This window comes from Zonotrichia albicollis, chromosome 6 (assembly GCF_047830755.1).
Source record: "Zonotrichia albicollis isolate bZonAlb1 chromosome 6, bZonAlb1.hap1, whole genome shotgun sequence".
Lineage (NCBI taxonomy): Eukaryota > Metazoa > Chordata > Aves > Passeriformes > Passerellidae > Zonotrichia > Zonotrichia albicollis.
The window spans coordinates 54,669,688-54,691,955 of record NC_133824.1 but is presented as its reverse complement, the minus strand read 5'-3'; the positions used below and the strand labels follow the sequence as shown (position 1 = coordinate 54,691,955).

General features: G+C 42.9%; 1 protein-coding gene across 4 annotated transcripts in view; it reads left to right on the top strand.

Moving 5' to 3' along the window:
• The first annotated feature begins 10,487 nt into the window (after positions 1-10,487).
• Positions 10,488-22,268, top strand: part of GALNT18 (polypeptide N-acetylgalactosaminyltransferase 18) — a 219,198-nt gene continuing 207,417 nt past the window's right edge. The window contains exons 1-2 of one of the 4 annotated variants that reach the window (XM_026795841.2): positions 10,488-10,628; positions 11,359-11,624. In XM_026795841.2, the coding sequence (XP_026651642.1) occupies positions 11,390-11,624 (235 nt within the window). In that variant the 5' untranslated portion in view covers positions 10,488-10,628; positions 11,359-11,389. Of the gene's footprint in view, positions 10,629-10,899; positions 11,625-22,268 lie in introns of those variants that run through there. The other 3 variants (XM_014269928.3, XM_005491083.4, XM_074543839.1) reach the window with 3 other exon arrangements.

Sequence of the window (22,268 nt, the reverse complement as noted above, 5' to 3'; positions counted from 1 at the left end):
AGACAGAGCACAAGGAGGGCAGGGGATGAGCCCCGTGGCTCTGGCTGCGGCCTCTGCTTGAGAGACGCGCGCCGGGCCGGGCCGGTCTGGGCAGAGGCTGCAGGAACAAGAGGGGCGGCCGCGGCTCCCAGGGGATCAGCGTGGGCCCCACGGCTGCGCAGGGGCCGAGCCCCTGTGCCTCGGGGCCTTGGCCACAGGGCTGGGCAGGAGGCCCAGGCGCCCTGGGGCCTGCCCGGCTTTGCTGCACCGTCCAGGCTCTCAGGCCTGGCCCGACACCACCTTGGCACGAGGCACAGGGGGCTCCTGGCCATAGGTGTCCCAGCCCATCCCTCACCTGTGCCCAGCCTCTCCTGAGCCCCCTGCCAAGGCAGCGTGCCAGGAACACGGCACCGAGCAGCACGTTCAGGGCTGAGCAGATGTAGGGGAGCAGCTGCAGCGCATCCCAGGGGCTGGGCTCTGGGCCCGTGAGCTGCTGCTCCAGCTCCTCGGGAAGGACAGCGTCCCCCTCGAGACGGCTGGAAGGGTCGAGCCTTCCAGCCAGGAGCAGGAGCACGCAGAGCTGCAGGACTATGGAGAAGCCCTGGCCGGCCATGCTGCTGCTGTAGGACCAGCTTCCGCCTCTGCACACGCTGGGCACGTCGCTGCCACACCAGTTCAGCCCACGCTCTGGCCTCGGCCACGGGCCCAGGGACAGTTGCCAGCCATTGGGCTCGCCCCAAAGGCTGTGATGTCACAAAGTTCCCCATCCATGGGCTTGCAAGAGCCTGCTGAGGTCACAGAGTCCACCCTGGGGCCCACGCCCAGCCTTGCCCCTGGAGCAGAGCACTGAGTGCCACGCCCAGGGTTTCCTTGAACACCGCCTCCTGACATGGGGAGCCTATTCCAAAACCGGGCTGCCTCCTCTGGGGAAACGATCTTCCTAACGTCCAACCAAAACATCCCCTGACACACCTTCAAACCCCTTTGCTTTGCCTCTGCTCTCCTTTGTCCTTGGCCCACCTGGCATAAGTCTTTTAATGACGTGCCGACAGCAGAGGAAGCTGTTCTAATGAGGGCTGCTCAACCCTTAGGACATTCAGAGGGGCTCCTCTCCTGATTCTTTCTATCTGTCCATGAAAGAAGAAAGCAGCAGCACAGGAAAGGCTTGCTGATTCATGTTAGAGACAGTTGGTACAAGAGGAAAGGTCAAGAAATTGATTGGGAAATAGTCTGAGTTTGGGAAGTAGCCGATGATTTGTTCCGGGAGAGCTTTTCAGGAAGCACAGCCTGCCCTTTGAAGATGCACTCGGAGCAGCACATGCAAGGCACTTGTAGGCCAGGGCTGCTGTGGCAGCAGGACAATCTGCAGGGCCCCTCCAGTCCTAGAGCCTTCAAAGCAGAGAAGAATGTACTCCAAAATTACACCTGCTCTGTGTGCTTTCTACATTGTGATACATGCCTAGAGAATAATTCCAGTGAGAGAATGAGCCCACATAGTCAGCTGAGACACTTTTTAAGAAATTTTTCAAGCATGGAACACACACTTAGATATGGCTCCACACACTATCTTCCTGATATAAATCATTTAGACAGGTGTGCAACAAACAGGAGTATAACAAATCCCAATGATCGTAGTATCTTCAGTTGAGATTTGGAGTGCAGTGATTTTGCACCAAGATCTAGGAATTGGTGCTCAGTGAAGTGTGGCCCTGTCTTAGCCGGACCAGCAATGGCACTGATATGGCCAGTGCTTGTGGCAGCAGCTGCTGGAGCAAGTGTTGCTGGCACAGGAGGAACCTTGAGCTGGACACAGAGCCCAGTGGGAAGGACAGAGCTGCCCACGGCTGGGGCTTTATGGCGGACATGCTATATTTGAGGTACTGCGTCAGGAGCAGAGCAGGCTGTGGAGCTCTGGGAAGCTATATGAAGAGTGGCTGAGGGCACTTAGTGTGTTCAGCTGGAGGAGACTTGTTGCAGCTCCTTTTGAGGGGTCCCTGGGGAGTCTCCGGGGCCCCCTAAGCTGTGTGTTCACTGGTAGTAGCAGGCAGGCAAGGAGACTCCACATGGCTTCTGAGCGTGCTCATTAGATGAGGGTTTACTGGGGGTTCCACCCCTGGGAGCAGCATGACTTCTGAGGGAGAAGGGGGAAGGAGGAGGGAGGGGGAGAGAGGGAGAGCCAAGGCCAAGAGAGCCAAGGGGCAAGAGAGAATCTCGTCTCCCCTGCACAGCTTAACAGGGAGATTCTAAGTGGGCATGGAATCAGACTTGGGCCAATGGCATGAGAGTTCCATGATACTGCAGGGGAGGCTTGGAACCCTACATTTTTGAGGGGTGAGACAGAGCAAACGTATAGTAGGAGTCCTAGTAAAATATCTGTATTGTATTTGATTATCTGTATATAGGCCTTGCCCTGATAAGCCCCAGTTGTTCTTGATGGGCTGCAGCTGTGATGTCCTTCATTGGGCTGCAGCTGTAGCCAGTGAAGAGAACTGGGATAAAAGGGGGCGGGCTTGGCCAGTCAGGGAGATCCTGGAAGGAACCCTGGCTAAGAAGCGGCAATGAGCAGAAGGTGTTTGTGCTGTGAAGAACTGCCCCCAAGAAATATCGCTGAGAAGGTGCGAGACTTTAGAAATATGATTGTGACAGTATGGGACTTCAGAAATATGAAATACAATGAGATAAAAACAATTGGTGACCCTGACGCGATAGAAGATAGGACAGCTGAGAGCTGTGGTAGCCAAGAGCTGTGGAAGAGATTAGGCTGTCTGAGAGTTGCAGAAGATAGGGCAGCCTAGAGCTGCGGAGAAGCGTGGCTAATGAATCAAGGAGCTGTGAGAAATAAGGCCTTTGAGCAAGGAGCTGTGTGTGTTGTACATGGCCTTTGAGTTATGGGGAAATGTATGTGTTGTGTTGGGGAAATATAGGTGGTCTTTGAGTCACAGTGAAAGGTATGTATTGTATAGTATGTAAATATGTCTATGTAAAACCTGTTTCTGTAAGTAAATGAGAAGGGGGAAATATAGTAGGAGTCCTAGTGAAATATCTGTATTGTATTTGAATATCTGTATTGTATTTGAATATCTGTATTGTATTTGAATATCTGTATATAGGCCTTGCCCTGATAAGCCCTGGTTGTTCTTGATGGGCTGCAGCTGTGATGTCCTTAACTGGGCTGCAGCTGTAGCCAGTGAAGATAACTGTGATAAAAAGGGGTGGGCTTGGCCAATCAGGGAGAGCCTGGAAGGAGCTTTGACTAAGAAGCAGCAATGAGCAGAAGAAGAAGTCTGTGCTGTGAAGAACTGCCCCCAAGAAATATCGCTGAGAATGCACGAGACTTTAGAAATATGATTGCGACAGTATGGGACTTTAGAAATATGAAATACAGCGAGATAACAACACAAACCATTTAACTGAAATGTAACACCACAGAGACTCAGGGGAGACCTCAGTGTATGTTTGCATTTTTCTTAAAATCTGTGGCAACGTAAGGGCAAACTAATCCACAAAACCATGAGGTGAAGGGGTGTAGTCGCTCGACCTTGGCTGGGTGCCAAGTGCCCACTAAGTCGTTCTATCACTCCCCTTCCCAATAGGATAGGGGAGAGAGTAATATGAAGGACAACCAGCAGCTTGAGATAAGGCAGTTTTATTAGAGAAAGAAAGCAATTAGCAAGAATCTGTGTGTGCATAAACTAAGGTAAAAAAGGTCAACCCCTACTTCCCATTGGCAGCGATGTTTGGACCCTTCCTGGGAAGCAGGGCCCCAGCATGCATAATGGTTTCTCTGGGAGGCAAAGGTTGTGGAATCATGAATTTCCTCTCTTCCTCCTCTCCCACACCTTATATATCTGAGCTGAAGTCGTATGGTATGGAATATCCCTTTGGCTAATTCGGGTCAGTGCTGTTTGGCAGTGGGCAAAATACTGGTCTGTTATCAACACCTGCGCAGCTACTAATGCCAATCACAGCTCTGAGAGGGCTGTGGCCTTTACCTCAGTCAGACCTAGTACAAGGGGTTATATTAACCTGAACTGTCAGCATTGCATGACCATTCCTTCTGCAGTTCATCGGAGCAACTCTGCAGTAGGGCACAGGTGTTTTGTTAGACATTCTTGGAGCAGTGTGGTATATTCCAGGCCAAATAAAGCCTTCAATCTCCTCTCATACCGTGAGAGCTGATAAAATACCAAACTGGAGTGGAAGTTTTCTTGCTGTGGAGTCAGTTTTGTTTAAAAATGGCACAAGGACTTTCTTTTGTGTTTCAGGATGGTGCTGGTGGTTGTGCTTTTTATGCAGCGAACAGATCAGAGAAAAGATAATTTCTGGATGTCACCAAATCCTTTAAAAACCAACCAAACAAAAACACATCCAAAGCCTTTTCATCTACTTAAGGAAAAGAATTAATTAGTAACATACTCTAGGTGTTTTAAGATGAATTGTTTGTTTGCTTAAGCTGTGGCTGCAGTATCTGATGAAAAGTGTCATACAGAAAATCATTCCAATAGTCTCAAATTGTAGAAACTCATGTTTAAGCTAAATTACATAATTAGATGTAAATTGGGCAAAAGAGCATTAATGGAGGCCTTTGTGCATTTACTCTAACCACTGGCTAAAGGACAGCTGGCCAAATCTCATCTTTAAAATGATTTGGATAATGTTGATTGGGAAATGGAAGAGTTAAACCAATTGATTTCACCAGCACTGTCCTTCAGTGGTGTCTGTCCTACCTTACATTATACCAATAAAGCAGAATCATACAATTTTTTTTTTAATTTCTGGTTGAACAATAAACTCAACCTACAGAAGTAATTAATTCTTTCTAACCATGAATTTGAATTAAAAAGGACAATTACTTTTATGCTCCATTTTCTCTGATCTCTGTTTTGAATTTACAGTCACTGCTGAGGTTCTACCTTTCTAATCCTCAGTAGTGGTTTCATTAACTCTCTTTACTCTGGCATAATGCTCATGAATGCTTTTCAGTGTCAATTCCTCTGAAACAGTATGAAGATCCAAGCCTTCAGAAAAGAAAGAATTTGGAAGAAATAATCCCCCAGTCTTGCAGGAATGGGAGGAAAAGGAGTATTGAAGATTCTTAGGCTTCTTTTAAGGAATTTCTGTCTAGAAAATTAATTACCTAATGAGCAATTGAAGGAAGTCACTTTCCACATATTTACAGATTTTTTTTGAGACATCAGAGAATATGGATAATGATGACAGTTGATGCTGGATTTAATTGGTACTTGGGCTGCAAAGCCTTCCTAGGAGTTTTTCCTCCACTATGCTTAAGGATAAGCTCCATTCATGCATTAAAAACTGATTAAGACAGAAAGGACAAAGAATAGGAAGAAATCATCAGTTTCCAAAGAGAAGACAGTCATGGGCAGGGGAGGTTGGGATCTGCATTGTTCAGCATACGTAGATGTGATCAGACAAGCGTGTAAATAGTGAGGACACCATAGCCTTAATAACTTCTAAAGCCAGCCGCAAAAGGTGGGAGAAGCCATGACCCTGAATGACAAGCTGATGAAACAGCAAAATTACAGAAAATAATTGAAGTATGGAGTCGTGTCATGTGAGAAGGGGCTGCATATATGAGACTCACATTGGCCAAGAGCCATCTAAGAAGGGGGTCTGAGATAGGCCTGCACAATATGTTCATGTTTCTTTGGAATATGAGAAAGTACTGGTTCAGAACTTTGTGAATTTGTCATTGCTTGCACAGCTAGTGTAACCAATCACATGCAACCACTGACACAGACAGCCTTTAAGCCATTAAATGTGTTGAAGCTTTTCCAGGCAAAGCCTGGCAAGAGGGCTATTCTTACTATTCTTGTCCCTCAATATTCAGAGCCTGACAGTATTTAGAAATAGGATATTTGGCTGCCTCAGCTCTTGTTTGACTTTGTATTACTATAGTTAAAGATAGAAATAAAACAGCATTGAGGAATTGTTTGAGAAAGCCAAGATTTCTAGGTGTAAAAATTATTCTGCATTTACTACTTTCTTTTTTTTTTTTTTTTCCTTCCCTTAATCTCAATATAGAAAGATTCAGAAAGTGAGTGGGCTGCAATCTCTGGAAATCTGTTTCAATTGTTTCCAAAGTTTAACACTCCAAAATGAAGAGACTTAAAGTTGCTTGAGGACAAGGTTGTCATTGGAGGGGTAGGGTGTAGACATATGACAGCTTTGAGGAGAATGGAACATAATGCTTCTCTGAGAAACTGTAGACATGCCACTCACAAAGGACCATATGTTGCATCTTTTACTCCTGCTGGTGAATTGCTGGTCACACACGAGTCACTTGAGATGGATTAACTGATAGTTTTGAGGCAAAAAATGGTTCAGTGTAGTGCTGCCAGAAAAAACTAAATCACGCCAGCACATAAAACTAGCTAGTACAGCAGCATAGCAGAGATCAATTACAGTATGAAGTGATTTTTGATGGTTTTGATAGAAAAACATTTTGGAAAGACAAATGGACAAGATAAGCTTGGCAAACACTGAGAATGGAAAATGGCATCTGAAAACAGAAAATACAGACATAAATTTTATAGCAGCTGTATCAGGGAGAGGGAAAATGCCTTCTAAGCCATGAATCTGGTGATGAAGAAGACAACACTCACCCATGTGCTTTTTAGTTTAATCATCCTGTAGATGTTTTCCAAGCTCAGTGCCTCTGTGACTCATGGATGTTAGTTATGTGAATGCCTTTGGATGTCTCTGGTCAGCACAAATTCACTCTCCTCCTCAGGAGGCTGCAGTGGCCATGTGGAGCTGAGTTTTGCTGTAGTTGGTGCTTTGCTGAGCAGTCTTTGCAAAGCAGTGAAAAATGAGGAGTCCTGCATGCCCTAAATGAGCTGGTGATTGCTAAAAATGTTACACAGGGCAATGTGTAAAAAAACTAGTTGAACTTCAATGTGGTGATTTTTAAATGAGGAATGGAAAAGATGACAGGGAATAATAGTAAAAGGACAGAGCAGATATGACCCAAAGAAGGCAAGAGAGAGACAAAGAAAAAAATGCCAGAGGATAAGGATAATGAGAATGTGTCCCAGCATAACAAGGAAAAGTAGTTTTTGTTTTTCTCTTGTCTTTCTCCATCCTACTTTTCATTCATTCAGCTTTTTTCCAAATTTTCTTCCTTTCTTTTTGTTTTGCATTCCGTTCCTATCAATTATCTGACAACATCCACTTACCAAATCCCTGACTCCAAAACCCAGCTCCAGAAAATGCAAAGGCATCTAAGCGTTTCCTGCATATGTCTTTTTGTGGTTTAATAGAAGTTTCAGATCAGTTTAAAATCAGTGTTAATAATGACTAGGGACAATAGATTCCAAAGATCATCAGATCACTTCCCTGGGGACCAAACACCTGACCTTTATCTTCAAAACAGAGAAAGCTGCCTCTTTTGAGGGCTAAAACCCCAGTTTTATATTTTGAATTGTTGGAAAGATCTCATCTGCAGAAGGGGTAATCTCTGCTTGAGATGTACAGGTCTTGATTTGTGTGTGCAAGCTCAGACATCAGAGCTTCCAAAAAATTACCTTCTCAGAGTAATTCAGACTTTCCTAAATTTATTTAGTCATCTCTCTCCACAATGTAAAATGCTGTGTTGCTTAGTGAGTGTCTTTGGAATTTTTTATCACCTTTTCAAACAAAAGATGTGATAACCATGGGTGAGAGGGAAGAAATAGAAGAAAATCTCCTCAGACTAGATAATAATGAAGATTATATCTCCACAAACTAATAGGATTGCAGCTAAGAATCTCAATAGAATGTGATAAAAATAAAGTTTAAAAGTTAAGCTTTTCCACTGATTTCTAATGAGGTGTAAGAAACTTGTTCTTATAAAATTTAGTAAGTATTTTTGGTTCTGATGTTTCAAGCACCATCTTAGACATAAAAATGTTTTAACCTGCATTAAAATGCTGCAATAAAAATGCAGTTCTTAAACATTTCACTTCCATGAATTGTAATGATAAGTAAGAAGCACTAACTGAATTACTTATAGGTCACTTTACAGCTGCCACTTATCTTGCATTATTTACTAGATTGTGAGGTTAATATTTCCTCAACACTGATTGAAATGGTGCCCTATTACAGCAGTGTAGTTGGGGGAAATCTGCATTAAGGCTTGTAATACATACCTTTTTTAAGAAATGTGAAATAATTATGTTGAAATAAAAATACAATAAAATATAAAAAATAAAAATATAAAATATAAAATATTATAATATTATAATATAATATTATAATTTGCATAGCATGACATAGCACAGCAGTATCAGGACAAGGATAAAATCAGGACACATATTTTAATAACCTGCACAGTAGATTGTACTGCCTCAAGCTTAAATATCTGAAGCAGAAAATACCACTTTCATTTAAGCAAAAATATTTCATAGACCTTGTGTTCCCCTATAATTTAAATGTTCAAAAAAGAAACATTTCAGGGTTTTACCACCTAATTTTCTCCCTGACTATAATGTGAGGCTGGCAGCATTTCTATTCTCCTATTGTTCCTTTTCCTGTTTTTGTTCCCATTAAATTATTGAAGTGGACTGCTTATGTATTTATGTAATATGTCACACAAAGGGGTCTCATCTGGACTGTAATACTAAACAATAAATCAAAATTACAAAACCAACCAATTTCTAAATGGCATACACTTAGATGCTTCCAACTTCATATAAACCAATAAAGGAAGACCTTTAAAGAGACCTGTTTAGAATATTATTACCACAGGCAGGAAAGCAAGAATTTGTTTTTTTGGTGTGTATCAAAGCATCTGGAGGCTTTGCTATTAAGTCAGTATTAAGAGTAGCTTCAGTAAAATCGAGGCTCAAGTTAGGAGACAGGAGTGCAGCTTTGGCAGTAGGAGAATGTGCTTATAAATGAAAATGTATTTTAAACATTATCAGAGAGCTGATGGGAACAAAAGGCTAAAGAACTATGAATAGTTACTGTAGGTTAATCAATTATCTTTTTTTATCATTTTTATTATTATCAAATGCTTGTATCACTTATGGATGTGCTTACAGTCATTAATAAGAAGTACTAATGTTCATATTTGGTTATAAAAGCAGTGAGTGCTTAGGTTTTTATACATTTCCATGGCAATTATGACTTATTAATGCTTGTTACTCATCCCTTACTTGGTCTGATTTCAGGTAAGTTGTGCTTTAAATTGCGAAGTCCCAGGCTAAGTCCTGGATTCTGCCTAAATTGCTGAGGAATTTGTAGTTTGTGACTGCAGGCAGGGTTTACAAAGATTAAAGGAAGTCTAGGTAACATTATTATTAAAGGCTTCAGCCATAGCACTCAGTTGCTACCAGAAGCAAAGCTTCTGAAGTGTTACACAAAGACAGGAAATAGGAAAATAAACGATAGTGTAGACAAACATTTATTGCAGACCAAGTGGATTGACTGACTTAGAGGGTGGAACTGTTCTAATATATTCTGTCAGTGTTTTGTCTTTTACAAAGCTTGAACTTGCTCATTGACTGCTTTGTCCGGCAAACTTCCCTGTATTATTGAAAAAAATTTTCCTTAAAATGTAAATATTGTTTTCTAATTCAAATACCTTGTGTTATATATTCTAATTTACAAGGGAGTTATCTTGGGCTCAGCTCTTCTAGTGTTACTTTTAAACTGGCCAAAATTTCAGTTAGTTTTCAGAGCGGCTCAGAAGGCTGAGAGGGCAGTTTGTTTTTTCAGCTTTGTTGGCAGGGCTGACTGCAGCTTCTGTTGGTGCTGGTTTGTATTTGTCTGAGTACTCATCATTTTTACTGTTTCTATGGAGTACCAACTGATGGAAAGGAAGAAATCATTCTGCCTTTTGGCAGGACAGTTTGGCAGCCTTCTCTCTTGAATACTGGGTCTTGCTTGAAATTTATTTAAAAATAACAACCCGAAGACCTAAGACAAATCATCTGCTTTTATTTCCCTTAAGATGTTGCAGTGTACATTGGAGCTGTTGAAGAGTTTGGGCACTCACATGTTTATGCTTCAGAGCAGTACGTCCTAGCACCTTGCTGGGCTTTCTGCACACTGGCAAACCCTGGTGGCACAATCAGTTCTGGAGCGTGACTACACAGCGCAGTCAATCCGCAACATTTGATATTCTTGCTTTCATTGGATAAGCATTTAAAATAATTTTAGAATGTTAATTAACACGTGCTTCATTGTTTCTAATACTGGATATGCTGGTTATATTTCTGTCGTGAAACTATCAAAAGAAAATGATCTCATATAGAACAAAAGTCCCTATTTAATAGGAATGGAAAAGATTAATCATGTGCCTTCTCTCAAATGCGTGAGATTTCATATTGAGAGGAATTTGGCTTTTTAATGTGCTTTCAAAAATAATGTAAAATATGAGGTGAAAAGAGGAAAGCAGCAGGGTATGCTGAACTAAATTGTGAGTTACTGATTCTGCCCCTGATACTGAAGCTAATTCTGGATGTTCTCGGCTAGAGCGTGTCCCTCCGGAGCTGGGGGAGGCGATGAACGGACGGATACGGGGCTGCCGGTGCGGATGCGCGCAACCATTCGGCATTGCCAGCCCAACCTCGGCGGGGAGCGGGCCCGCCGAGAGGCTCAAAGCCGAACACATCGCAGTGCTGGGGGGTCGCTGGGAGCCCAAGGCACGTCTCCGTTTTCACCGCTCAGGCAAATGGACGCCTCTGGGTGCGAGCGGCGGCAGCGCTGCTCTCGCAGCGAACGGCACCGGCGGCTGCCGCCTCTGCTGCTCCAGGCTGGGGATCCTGTGCAGCCAGCCCCGGGCACGGCAGGGAGGGAGGGAGGCAGGGAGAGAAGGAGGGAGGCGGCGTGCCGGCCGCGGCGCCGCTCGGTGCAGAGCGAGGAGCAGGTGGGCCCCGCCGCATCCCCGCCCCGCGGCCCCGCGCAGCGCCGCTGCCATTGGAGCCGGGCGCTGTCAGTCCCGGGCCAGCCCCGCTCCCCGGCAGGCTCTCCCGGCGCCCGGGCTCCGCCGCGGCCGGTGGCGATGGGAAGCGGCGGCGCTGGGAACAAAGTTTGCCAGGCTCGGGCGCTGGGCTGGCCGCGTCCGTGATGCCCGGGGCCGGGGGCGGTGCCTGAGGGCAGCGGGCAGCCGGGCGGCGGGCACGCCTCGCTGTCTGCTCTCGGCGCTGCCATCGCAAACTTTCCGCGATTTTCATGTGCTCAAAGCCGGGATTCTAATTCTCAGCCCTCCCTGCCCCCACCGCTCCTCCTAGGTAGGCGACAAGTATTTTTTATTCTGTGGATCGGAGAACTTTTTGCATGGAAATTTACTGACTTCGGAGTGGTCTCCGTTTCGGGGAAAGGGGGAAAAGGATTTTTATTCGTCGCAGCTTATTTTTGTTTTCTGGATCACAGGATTTCTGGAGCTATATGGAGGGATCTCAGGATGGTGTGCACCAGGAAAACCAAAACTTTAGTGTCCACTTGCGTGATTTTGAGTGGAATGACTAACATCGTCTGCCTGCTGTACGTGGGCTGGGTCACCAACTACATTGCCAGTGTTTATGTGAAAGTGCAGGAGCCGATCTCAGAAAAAAAGTTAGAGGAAGACAAAGGGGACACTTTAAGGATTATAGAAAGGCTGGACCATTTGGAAAATGTCATCAAGCAGCACATCCAAGGTACCACCTCACCCCCGCTTGCTCGCCCTCTCCGCCCGCCGTGTGCGGCTCCATCCCCTCCCGCCGTGTGTGTGTATGTCTGTCGTGTCTGTCGCGATCGGCGGAGCCAGCCCGGAGCGTGCGGGATGGCCGGAGGAGCCTCCCGGAGCCGGGGGCCCTGCGGGAGCCGCCCCCGCCCGCGGGGCTCGGCCTGGAGCCGCCCTCAGCTCCTGCCTTGCCTTCCTCGAACAGGGCTCCGCCGGGGGGCTCGGAGCCAAGAGCCGCTTCTCGTCCTGCTGTTTATTTATTTTAAAATATTTTTATTTTTAATTTCTATTTGTTATTTTTCAAAATGGTTTGCTGCTAGTGGAATTCTTATTCTCCTCCCCCTTTAAGCCCGGCTCTGCTAATCCGTGCTGAGTCTCTGTGTTCCTTGGGGTTATGAAGGTTTTCCCTTAGTGCCGCTGTGGTGCCGGGAGCCTCTTGGGGTTATAACTGGGGCGATCTCTCTTTATGTAATGCCTTTTAATTTGATTGCCTTGTAATGGGTGCCCTGGGAGGAGGGTTGAAGTGGGGAGGCACTGGGAGAGAATATGATTATTTCCTATGAGTTTGGGATTTTACATGACTTCTGCTTTACTGGGGGATCTTTAGTGTCTTCCTTTATACTTTCATCATCTGCATGGCATCACACCGTCTCTCTCTCAGCCTGCCAAGTGAATTGGTTGGTGATGAGGCTTGGGGGTAGGTGAGAACCTGTACAAAATCTAGATGAACCATCTTTCTCCACTTCTGTATAACCTCCACCAAACACTCAAACCCCAGTTCTAGTCTCTCCTAAACCTGAAGAAGAAGAGTAGACCATGTGATGAAGGTGCAAAAACCCTTGCTCACTTCCAAGCAGCTTTGACCAACTGGTCTTGTGGGAATATGAAGCAAATGGAGCGAGCGGGCTGGGTAGCCCCAGGTGTGCTGGGCTTCCCTGCTTGTCAATGCACTTAACTTTGTAGTGCTATTAAAGCCCAGCTACTTTCCTTTGACTTGTGTTAATATCTTTCTAAATATGGCTTATCATCATTCATTCTGTATGTGCACTCGTATCTCAGATAGTCTTCTCATCTTGTTCAAAGTAAATGCTGCTTTTATAATTTTTTCCCCTTTTTTTCTCTGGAGAATGGGTTACAGCAGCTTCTTCAAGTTTTATCATACAGTCCTTAAGTTTGTCTTGATTCCTGAAATGGATTTTTAAAAGCAAATGTATTCTTGTCTGTGTGCCAGTGGAGTGCACTGTGGAAGCACATATGAAGGCAGGGATTTTCCAAAAGGCTCTGGCTAAGAACAAGGTAGGCAAAGTTAATTGACTTCCCGTATGAGGCTGGACTGCTTCATGTTTGTTGGTGTGAAACTCAAATAGCCTTGTTTATTTTCAAGGAAACTGACTGTTTTCAAAGAAATTAACCATATTGGTGCCTTTGGTCACTAGTTCTTAGAGTAGTAGAGAAAAGGTTCACTTAAATCAGGGGAGGGTATAGCATGGATTAGAGCATAAGCTTTTGTTTTTGGTCATTATCTATAAGCCAAACGAGATGTTTTTTTCCCTCAAATAATGCTTCTTTTAAAGTTGAAGAGGGTCTTTCTAAATTAACTGAGTGAACAGTTTGGTGATAAGTACTAAAATATTAGGGTATTAAAATAAAAGCTTTACAAGCTTCTCATGCCTTATTGAAACTACTTAGTGTTTAAGATAAATGAATGAAATAAAAGTCACAGATCCTTAGCTCAGAGTGGGTTTTCTGTACTTTTATTTGCCAAATAATTATAACTGGGGTACTCACAGGAATTCCTGTGGCAGATACTGCACAATAGGGTCTTACTTTAATCAGATTTTGTTCAGAACTGTGAGATACTGTGAATTCTGGGTCATGGTGCAAAACTCACTGAAGTTATTGAAATAAATATCCCAAGCTTGACTGGGTTTGATTTGAAATTGAAGGCCAGCTTTAAGAAATGACATGTTTGAGAGTTGTTGCCAGAAATGGAGTAAACCAGCTGCTGTAATGGTTGTAGACATGGTTATAAGGGTTATCTGTAGTTTGCTATTAAACTTTTCCTTGGACCACTTCTTTTTTGTGTCAGACAGAGGTCTCAGTAGCTCAGATGTTCTGCAATGCCCAACAGGCATGATGTTAGCACAGGTAATAGAATTACATTCCATAGGATATCCTGCAAATGCCAGAGAGCTATAGCTGCTGCATTTTACACGTGGGGTTACACTAATATTTCATTTTAATTTGCTTTCTGATTGTTTGATTAGATGCCATCTGGGAATTCCTTTAGCATATAAATTGCAATCTTGTAATATTCTATCAAGTGTCCTGGAAATGAGAAGAAATAGGATATGCCTTCATAAAAAACCCTTTTAAAGTATGTGTTTTAAAAAGACATTTTCACGGCAAGAAAAGTATCAGACTGAAAAGAGATTTCCAGACAAGAGAGGTTCAGAGGAAATCAAAGCTGGTTTGCGTGGTGTTCGGAAGGAATGGTATGGACAGGGAAATCCCAGGGCACAGAAAGAAGCTTGTGGAGCTAAAGCTGGATGCTGAAACTTGAGCTGCCTGAACCCTGGGAATCCTGAGCTCCTGGCTTGTGGCCAGACTCAGCACACAAGATGGTTTTGGCCAAGTGACTTTACCTTTTGGCAGTGATGGCAACCTGCAGGATTTTCTGTGGCAGTGTGTGGTGAGATTGTGGTGTTGATCACATCTGAGTGCTCCACAACCAGTCCCAAGGAGATTCTCTTCAGTAGGAGGCATATGCTCCATGCTAGCACGCAGCCCACTGAGAGAAACTTCTAGTTCCCACCTCCTTTGGAGGCTGCAGACAGGATGGTGTTTTGTGGAGATTAGTTGTGTTTATGTGTGTGAAAGAAACTGAGTAAAGGACCAGATGGGTAGCTTGATGCAAAATGCAGCCCTTTGCAAGCCTGACAGAGGTCTGTGGCACATGGACTGCGAGTAGCACTGAGCTCTATTCCCAGAAAGTATACCTTAGAGGGCTGAGGTTAACAAGTGTTAAATGGGGTAGAAAAACTGTGTTCTGTTGAGTTCACAAACACCAAAGTGGCTCAAGAAACCCCAGACACTCTCAGGTTATTAAAATCAGTACAAGAGTGCTTCAGACAGATCACAACATATCCTTCATCTTAATAATGCATCATGCATTGACTCTGACACCAAAAACTCATCCTAAATCATATGTACAGTTGGAAGATCAGGGGAGTGGGCAAGCTGCTCTTAATCTGATAGTTTGTATCAGTGACAAAGTGAAAAACAATATCTAGAGGGGAGAATTGTGTCATTTTCTACAGCCTCACTTTAGGCCATCGTAGTTCATAGTTTAATTTTCCTTGAAAAACTAAGCTATGATTAAACCCCTATCACTCAAAACACCACTGCACATCATCCTGTCTTATTACTCAATGTCATTTTAGTATTTTTCAGCCTTCCTAGTTTTAATCAGATGATGTTTTTGTTGTGTAATTATCTTAAAAGGTTATAGACTGTGAGGTTTATGACATGAACTTGCTTCCTTGCCCTCACCTATTCTTCCTCCCAAGCCCTTGGACTAAGCAGATTTACTAAACAGTAAAGACAGAGGATAGATCTGAATTGAAGCTGTAACACACAGTTCATTTCTGGACTAGCTGAATTTTTAAGGTTGATGGATGTTGACTAAGATGTCTGTGTCCCAGCAGGACTTTGGTCCTCCATCCTTGCAAGCTGCTGTGTCTGTTCTTATCAGTGGCATATCAGGCTCTGTATGGACTTGGGGAAATTTGTGAGAAAAGAGCTGTTTACATTGTCTTTCATTCTGCTGCTTAGAATGATTTGCTGTGTGGATTTACTTGAGCTAATATTAGCTATCCCACAGCTGGATATCTGATCACTGTCTGTGGTCAGCTGGGCAAGGGAGATGTCTCCACTGTGGCATTCATTCTGTCCCTGGGTCAGGTGTTAGGATGAAATGATTTGCTCTCAGAAGCTGCATATTTTGAGCTTGGGGACTAGGGCAGTCCACATTCTTAATTTTAGCCTGGGAAAATTTGAGTAAGTAAATGTCACATTTCTTATCTACCCTTTATTTCTTGATCTCAAACACAAAGTAGGATGTCTTCTGTCTTTTGCAGCCTGGCTAACTAACTCTAGCTGGGTTCCATAAAGCCAGCTCACCAGGATTCAAATGGCCACTCCACCATGTCTCTTACTTCTGAGGTACTTCCCTTTTGGGAATAATTAATGGCTAAATCCCCTCAGCTTATTTCCCTCAAGCTCAAAAGCAATTAGGCATGTTTATCACTATATGTTGCAACATATTTATTCTTCTGAGAAACAAATGAGCAGCAGGCAGGAGCCCTGGGAACGCTCAGCTCTTGCTCCACTGCAGAGGGCTCTGAATTCCCTGTCTCTGAACAAGCACAGAGATCTGCTGTCCCAATGCAGTTAATAGCAATGGAAGCAGCTACTTGCATATGTAAGAGAGACAGGATTAATCCCATTATTTTTCCTCTTTAGACTGTGACTTCTCAAGTCTTCCTAGATGGCTGCATGTCAGTGCAGATTAATTGGGATTTAACTTTCATGTTCTTCCATGCTTAGGGATGAGCACACCAAAGAAACCTTAATATAGTTATTTCAGTTGGAAGACTTAATTTGCTGTAAATTTTCAAGCAACACTGGAGGTGTAGGTATTTCAAGGACAATCTACTGAAGACTTAATATTGATTCTGTTGACTACACCTTGATTGTGTGTTATTACTGTTATTAAATTAACTTTTTTGCTCTTTGAATATCTTCAGCTCCCTCCTAATTGCATTCTTGCCAGTTCTTCCACTGAGGATTTATGTCACTGGGGTTAGGATGCAGTGGGCAAAACTGAGGAGTGCTAGTTTGGCCTTATTAAGGTAACTGGATTTCATTGGTGGATATTGAATTATTCTGTTTTCTTCAGAATGAGGTTTCTTTTTTCAAACTTGTTTTCCATTTTTCTGATTGTCATCTGGGTTGCTCTGTTTCTTGAGGTTTATACAATGGGAATGGCATGGCAGATTTGAGATTGTTTCTTTTGATAGAAGTAAGGAAAGTTTTATTTGGTGAATGATAGCTTTGTAGTTGGGAAGGGAATTGATCTGGATTCCTTTTCCTTCAGTCCTGACAATTTCTGTAGTTCACATGAAAGAAGTCTTCAACAGAAGGGTAAAAAAATTAATCAGGAGCGGAGCGATGACTTCCATGACCTCCACAAATTCCCTCATTGCTAAGCTAGAAAAGTTTGCATTTTTCTCTGAAAAATATCGTTTTTGTTGACATTTGTTATCTCTGCATAGTGGCCCAGCCTTTGTGGAAGGAGGGGGGTTTTCAGTGCAGTGTTTGAGCAGAGGATGGATGGGCTGAGAAGGGATGGAGAGAGCTGTTCTGCTCCAGGTGCTGCACCCGGTGCTTCATTTGTGCCACTCTGGTGTCACTTTGGGCTGTGTTGCTCAGGTTGGCACGAGCAGCCTGCAGCTGTGCAGGGGTTCCAGCTGAGGGTTTTCCTGCCAGCTTGTGGTGCCCACTTCAGTACTAACGAGTGATTTTTATCTGTATGACCAGAACAGAGGTAAATACATCTGAAAAGAAACATAAAGCAAGACCTACACACAGCTGCTGGGAATTGTGTGTAATGTGTGAGATGAGCTTGGTGCTGGACTCTCACTCTTTCTGGCATCACATAAGGCAGTTTTTGCCAGTCTCCACCCAACATTGCTCCACTGCTTGTGACAATACACAGAAGCAGTTTACTTTAATTCTGCCTTCAACAGAAAGGTCTTGTCATCAATGTCACCCTGTGAAAGTGTGCGTGAGTGTGGGGAGTGGTGGGGTGAGCTGATGTTATCTATTTGACTCTTAGAGACATGATGTATAAAGAAAATCTATGGTGATTTTAAAAAGCAAACATTGGGCTCAAATGTTGAGACAGCTGTGGCAGTTTGAAGATGGCTTAGCTGCCTCCTGAGGGTAATGGGGGATCCTTGTTTGTCTTAGGAACAGCCCAGGACCTTGATTCTCAGCTATTAATACAGTATGGAATGTGGAAAGGGACACAATGGGACATGAATCCTCTGGAGCTGCTTAATGGCTGTTCTCAATGCCTGCAGCCATAAGATTATGTTGTCAGCCACAACTGGCCTGGAGATTGGAGACTGGGCTCTCTGGTGTCTTGGGATTGTCCCCGAGTCCAGAGCAGTGAGGGGATTTACTGGTCCACAATTAACAAAATAATTGAAGTTTAATTTCTGACTAGTGCAAAAGTGACAACTAACTTCATATTGTGAAAACTAACTTCATTCCTCTGAGGCAAATCCCTTTTTATTGGTCTGCTGTATTATTTTCCATTTACCTATCTCCAGAGGCAGTTTTCTGTGCTGCCCTTGGCCTTGCAGTGCTATCTATAGCCTCTTTAGAAACTTCTGGGCTCCTTCCTTTTAGGAACATGATAAACAGCTCACTAACAAGCTACTGGATTAGTGTGGACAGATACTCTGCATAGACACTGAAATTCTCAGGTACATGAATCTTAATGCTTTGACTTCCTGGTGCTATGTACCTAAATCTATATACCTGTATATATCTAAATCTATTCTATGGTTGTGCAGTGCAGATATATTCTCTGTGAAACAACGTTTTGTTTCTGTTTTCTACACAGTTTTTCTCTGGTCAACTGCTGTTTTGTATTTCTGTTTTTAACATGATACCCTCAGTTTTCTGAAGGAATGGCAGAGATGTTTAGGAGCTGCAAACCTGATGGTTGTTATTACAGTTCTCCAGTGCTTTGAAAATTAACAAAATATTAATCAGAATATGAGAATATTCTGATTTCTGTTTTAGAATATGAAGGTGGAAGGTCCAAGCTGCTGCCTTGAAGTTCTCGGTCTTTAAAATGCCAATGTGTCTTCTCAAGTCTGTGAGGGATTCTTGCTATATTCGCTACTTCAGTTGTGTTTTAAAAGCATGAGATTTTTTAAAATGTATTATTTCTATGACAACAGGGCTGTGGCAGCTGAAAGGAATCCCAGCTGTCCTGTGATCATTGTGGATCAGTGATCACTACACATGTGAATGTGTAGTGGAAGCCCTGACTTGGAGCCTTCACCCCTATGGATGAGGCCTGCAGGAGCAGGGCAGAGGAGGGGCATAGAGAGAACTGCTTTGGCCCCACTTTTACAGACTGTTGGTGGCAGATTTGGCTGCTGGAGCTGCTCAGAAGAATCACACACAAGGTCCCTTCTTCCCCCCAGGAGATGCTGAGGTGTGCTGCAGTAGCCACGTCTGCCAGAGACACAAATTTGAGGCTGACATGAACCCTGAAGTATGAGCTCAGATAACTCTCCCAACATGCAGATTTTAATTAGCCCATCTTAAATATCACAGAGCTGCCTAAATCTCTGCTTTTATGCTAAAAATTCAGGAGCTCAGTGACCTGGTGTTAGTAATGTCAGTAGGGTGTGGAAATCCTGTTGCAGTTTTGGTTTTGGCATTTCCCATCTCCTAAATCAAACCCCATATTTTAAACGTGTATGTTTGAATTTTTCTTTTATTAGAGCTGTCACAGGTGATCTCTGAGAAAATAGGATTTCTATAAGCAGCTGTCTGAAGAGTATAAGAAAAAAAAAGTATTTCTGTGGGCTTTTTCCTTCAGAGATAAATGATCATTCCAGCCTTCATTTTAGGGAGATAATGAAGATTTTTAGACTGTGTTACTTGCTCATATGTAATCTGAATCTAGCTAAAGATCTCTTTCATGAATCATCCAACTAATGCAGAGAATTACCTGTCCCTGCTTTCATGGTGGATTCAAATTGCTTTGAAGCTTTTCTTTTTGCATCAAGTCATGACTTGCCAGAGGCTTTGCAAGAAGATTTGGCATGCTGGAGGTAAAAGTAAAACTTGTCAGATAAACTTTTCAAGCACTGCAGACTCAGTGAGTCTGTACTCATCCATTACAGGATTATCATTGCATTGAAATTAGGGTTGGAGAAAACATCTTCTGGGATTTCTCTGTGCACAGAATAAAAAGGGCTTGCAGAACTGAGCACAGAACCATTTTTAAAATAACTTTGTTCTCTGTATTTGTCTTTCTCTGAGGTATTTGTAATTTTACCAGCTGTATATGGAATGATCATGTTATGCCAGCCTTTCCCTCTTCTGCTTGTGCTAACAGGAATATTTTAAGTTGCTCAAGTGAAGGGTGTGGGAGTAGTATGCTGTAATTTCTGTGGAATTTCTGATTAGATGTGTTCACATTTAACAGTTTGAAGGACAAGGAGGGTGAAGGGGCAGAAAAGTACAGCAAAAGCTACAGGCTGCACAAGAATACCTGAATGTTTTATCCTTTCTTAGTTGATATGAATTTGCAGTTATTGAGTAGAAACTCTGGATTTTGCACTGGTTTTATTGAAACTGATGAAACTAGTGCTAGTGAGTTTCCATGGAGTGGAAAGAAGTGATGCACCATTTTTGATTCTCTTCTGAAAGCCTTTTGCTTTCCTGCCACTCTCAAAACCAATTTCACATCCAGTAGATTGCTAAAAATATTTTCTTGTTAATTAACCCCAAATCTTCAAAAATTAAAGACTTAAATCTATTTGCTTTAGCTTGTATGGATCTTATAAAACATGTGTAGCACCTTTAATGAAGTAAGAATTTTTTTTTTTGCGTGCAGCCAGACTATTATAAGCAAAATACTGGGCCTGGAACCAAAATTGTGATGCTGTTGGTCTTAAATATTATAATTGTGCATTGTTGTTTTGATCCTGCTTTTTCAGAGTTAGAACTCTGTGACTTTACAACATGATGTCAGCCATAAAGGATTTATGACATCATTAAACTGAGATGTAACAGAATGAGGTATTTCAGGTAATGTTTTCACGTGGCCATAAAGCTGTACAAGTTTAAAATGAATGCAAAACTGTTACACATAAACCAAACAAGCCAGCAGTAGGAAAACCCAAACACAAGTTCCAAAGGGATGTGTAAACTTGTACACAGTGCCAAGATCATTTGGGAATTTAGGCACTGAAAGCTGCAACACTGGAGAAAGCTGCAACAAGATGACAACACAAGACATTTGGATACATATCATTCCCACTTGCTCCCATTGTAACAGGAATGGTTTTGGTATAGAAATATTTAAATCTCATTGGTTCATTGTTACACTTCGTATAAGTGCAATTCTATCAACACACGAGTTTTCAGCACAGCTTATGTCTTTCTTACATAAAAAGATACAAAATTTGTTTAAAGCACCTTCACAGTGCTCATTCTATTACTCTCATTTAAATACTGATTTAAATACAAAATTTTGCATGTACATGAATATGGAAATGTTAAATATCTAAAATATTTTCTATATCATATCTCTCTCTGAAAATATGGTTGAGCTAAGGATCCATATGTCTTGTCTGGGAGGTAGGAAGGGGCTCTGCTATTGCCTGACAGGGGCTTACATGAAAGAGTTTGTGAAAGGTAATGCAAGCACCAAAGTGTGAAAAATGCCCATCACTTGTTTTTAACATTTTAAAAGTTTAATAGTAATAAAATGGTCATAAAAATAGTAATATAATTAGAGTAATAATAATTTTGGACAATAAGGATTAGGGCAATATGAGACAATAGAAACAAAGAGTTACAGACAGTCTGGGTACCTTTTCTGGGCAAAATAAGTCCAAAAAAGGACCCACGATAACAGAGGATTAACCCTTAAAAGCAGTAACCTGTTGCATATTCATACACCTCATCCATGATGCATAAATTCCATTCAAACACAGGATTCTGTCTGGGCAGTGTCAGCTTCTTCCTCTGAATCCTGACGGCATCTTCATGGCTGACCAAGGCAGGAAGAAGTTTGTTTGTTCTGATAATGGAGCAATAAATTCTCTATCTCTAAAATATTCAGGTGTCCTGTGGCTGTTATCAGGTGTGAGTCCTTTCTTGAAAAAAAAGTATCCTGCATAGTTTCTATTTTAACATTATGGTATAACCTAAAACTATATTTAACACCCTACTTAAGAAAATTAATACAGCATCACTTTCTAACATAACACATATAATATTCATTTTAATATTTGCCAAAAGCCAATCATAAAATAGGCATTTTTCACAAAAGCAAGAGCTTGGTTAGAGCACATGGGAGTGTGTTTGCAGAATCTCTGAGTGTGGCAGCAGCGGGAGCAGGCAGTGCAGCCTGGCAGAGCAGAGGATGGAAGTATTGCCTGAAGAGTGTTGGAATCAGGTTTCCAGGCAGCTCTCAGTGCTCTCTGCAGTAACTCAGTGATAGCTGGTGGCTGGGCCGATCCCTGCCTGTTTTGCCTCTTTTCCTGGCTGACTGCAGGTGCAGGTGGAATACTGGCCCCCAGGGAAATGGGAACCACACCACTGATTTCTTGTTCAAAGAAGTAAGCAGAGGTAAAGCTTTGTATGTGGGCACTGCCAGCTGTTGAGGGTAGGTTTTTAATTGCTCAGCCCTGGATGCGGTTTTTCTTAATTAAGCTGCTCTTGGAGAATTTCTAAATTTATGACAGGGTAAAATGCCTTGTTATGAGGAAACCTGGAGATTGGAGAACATGTTAAA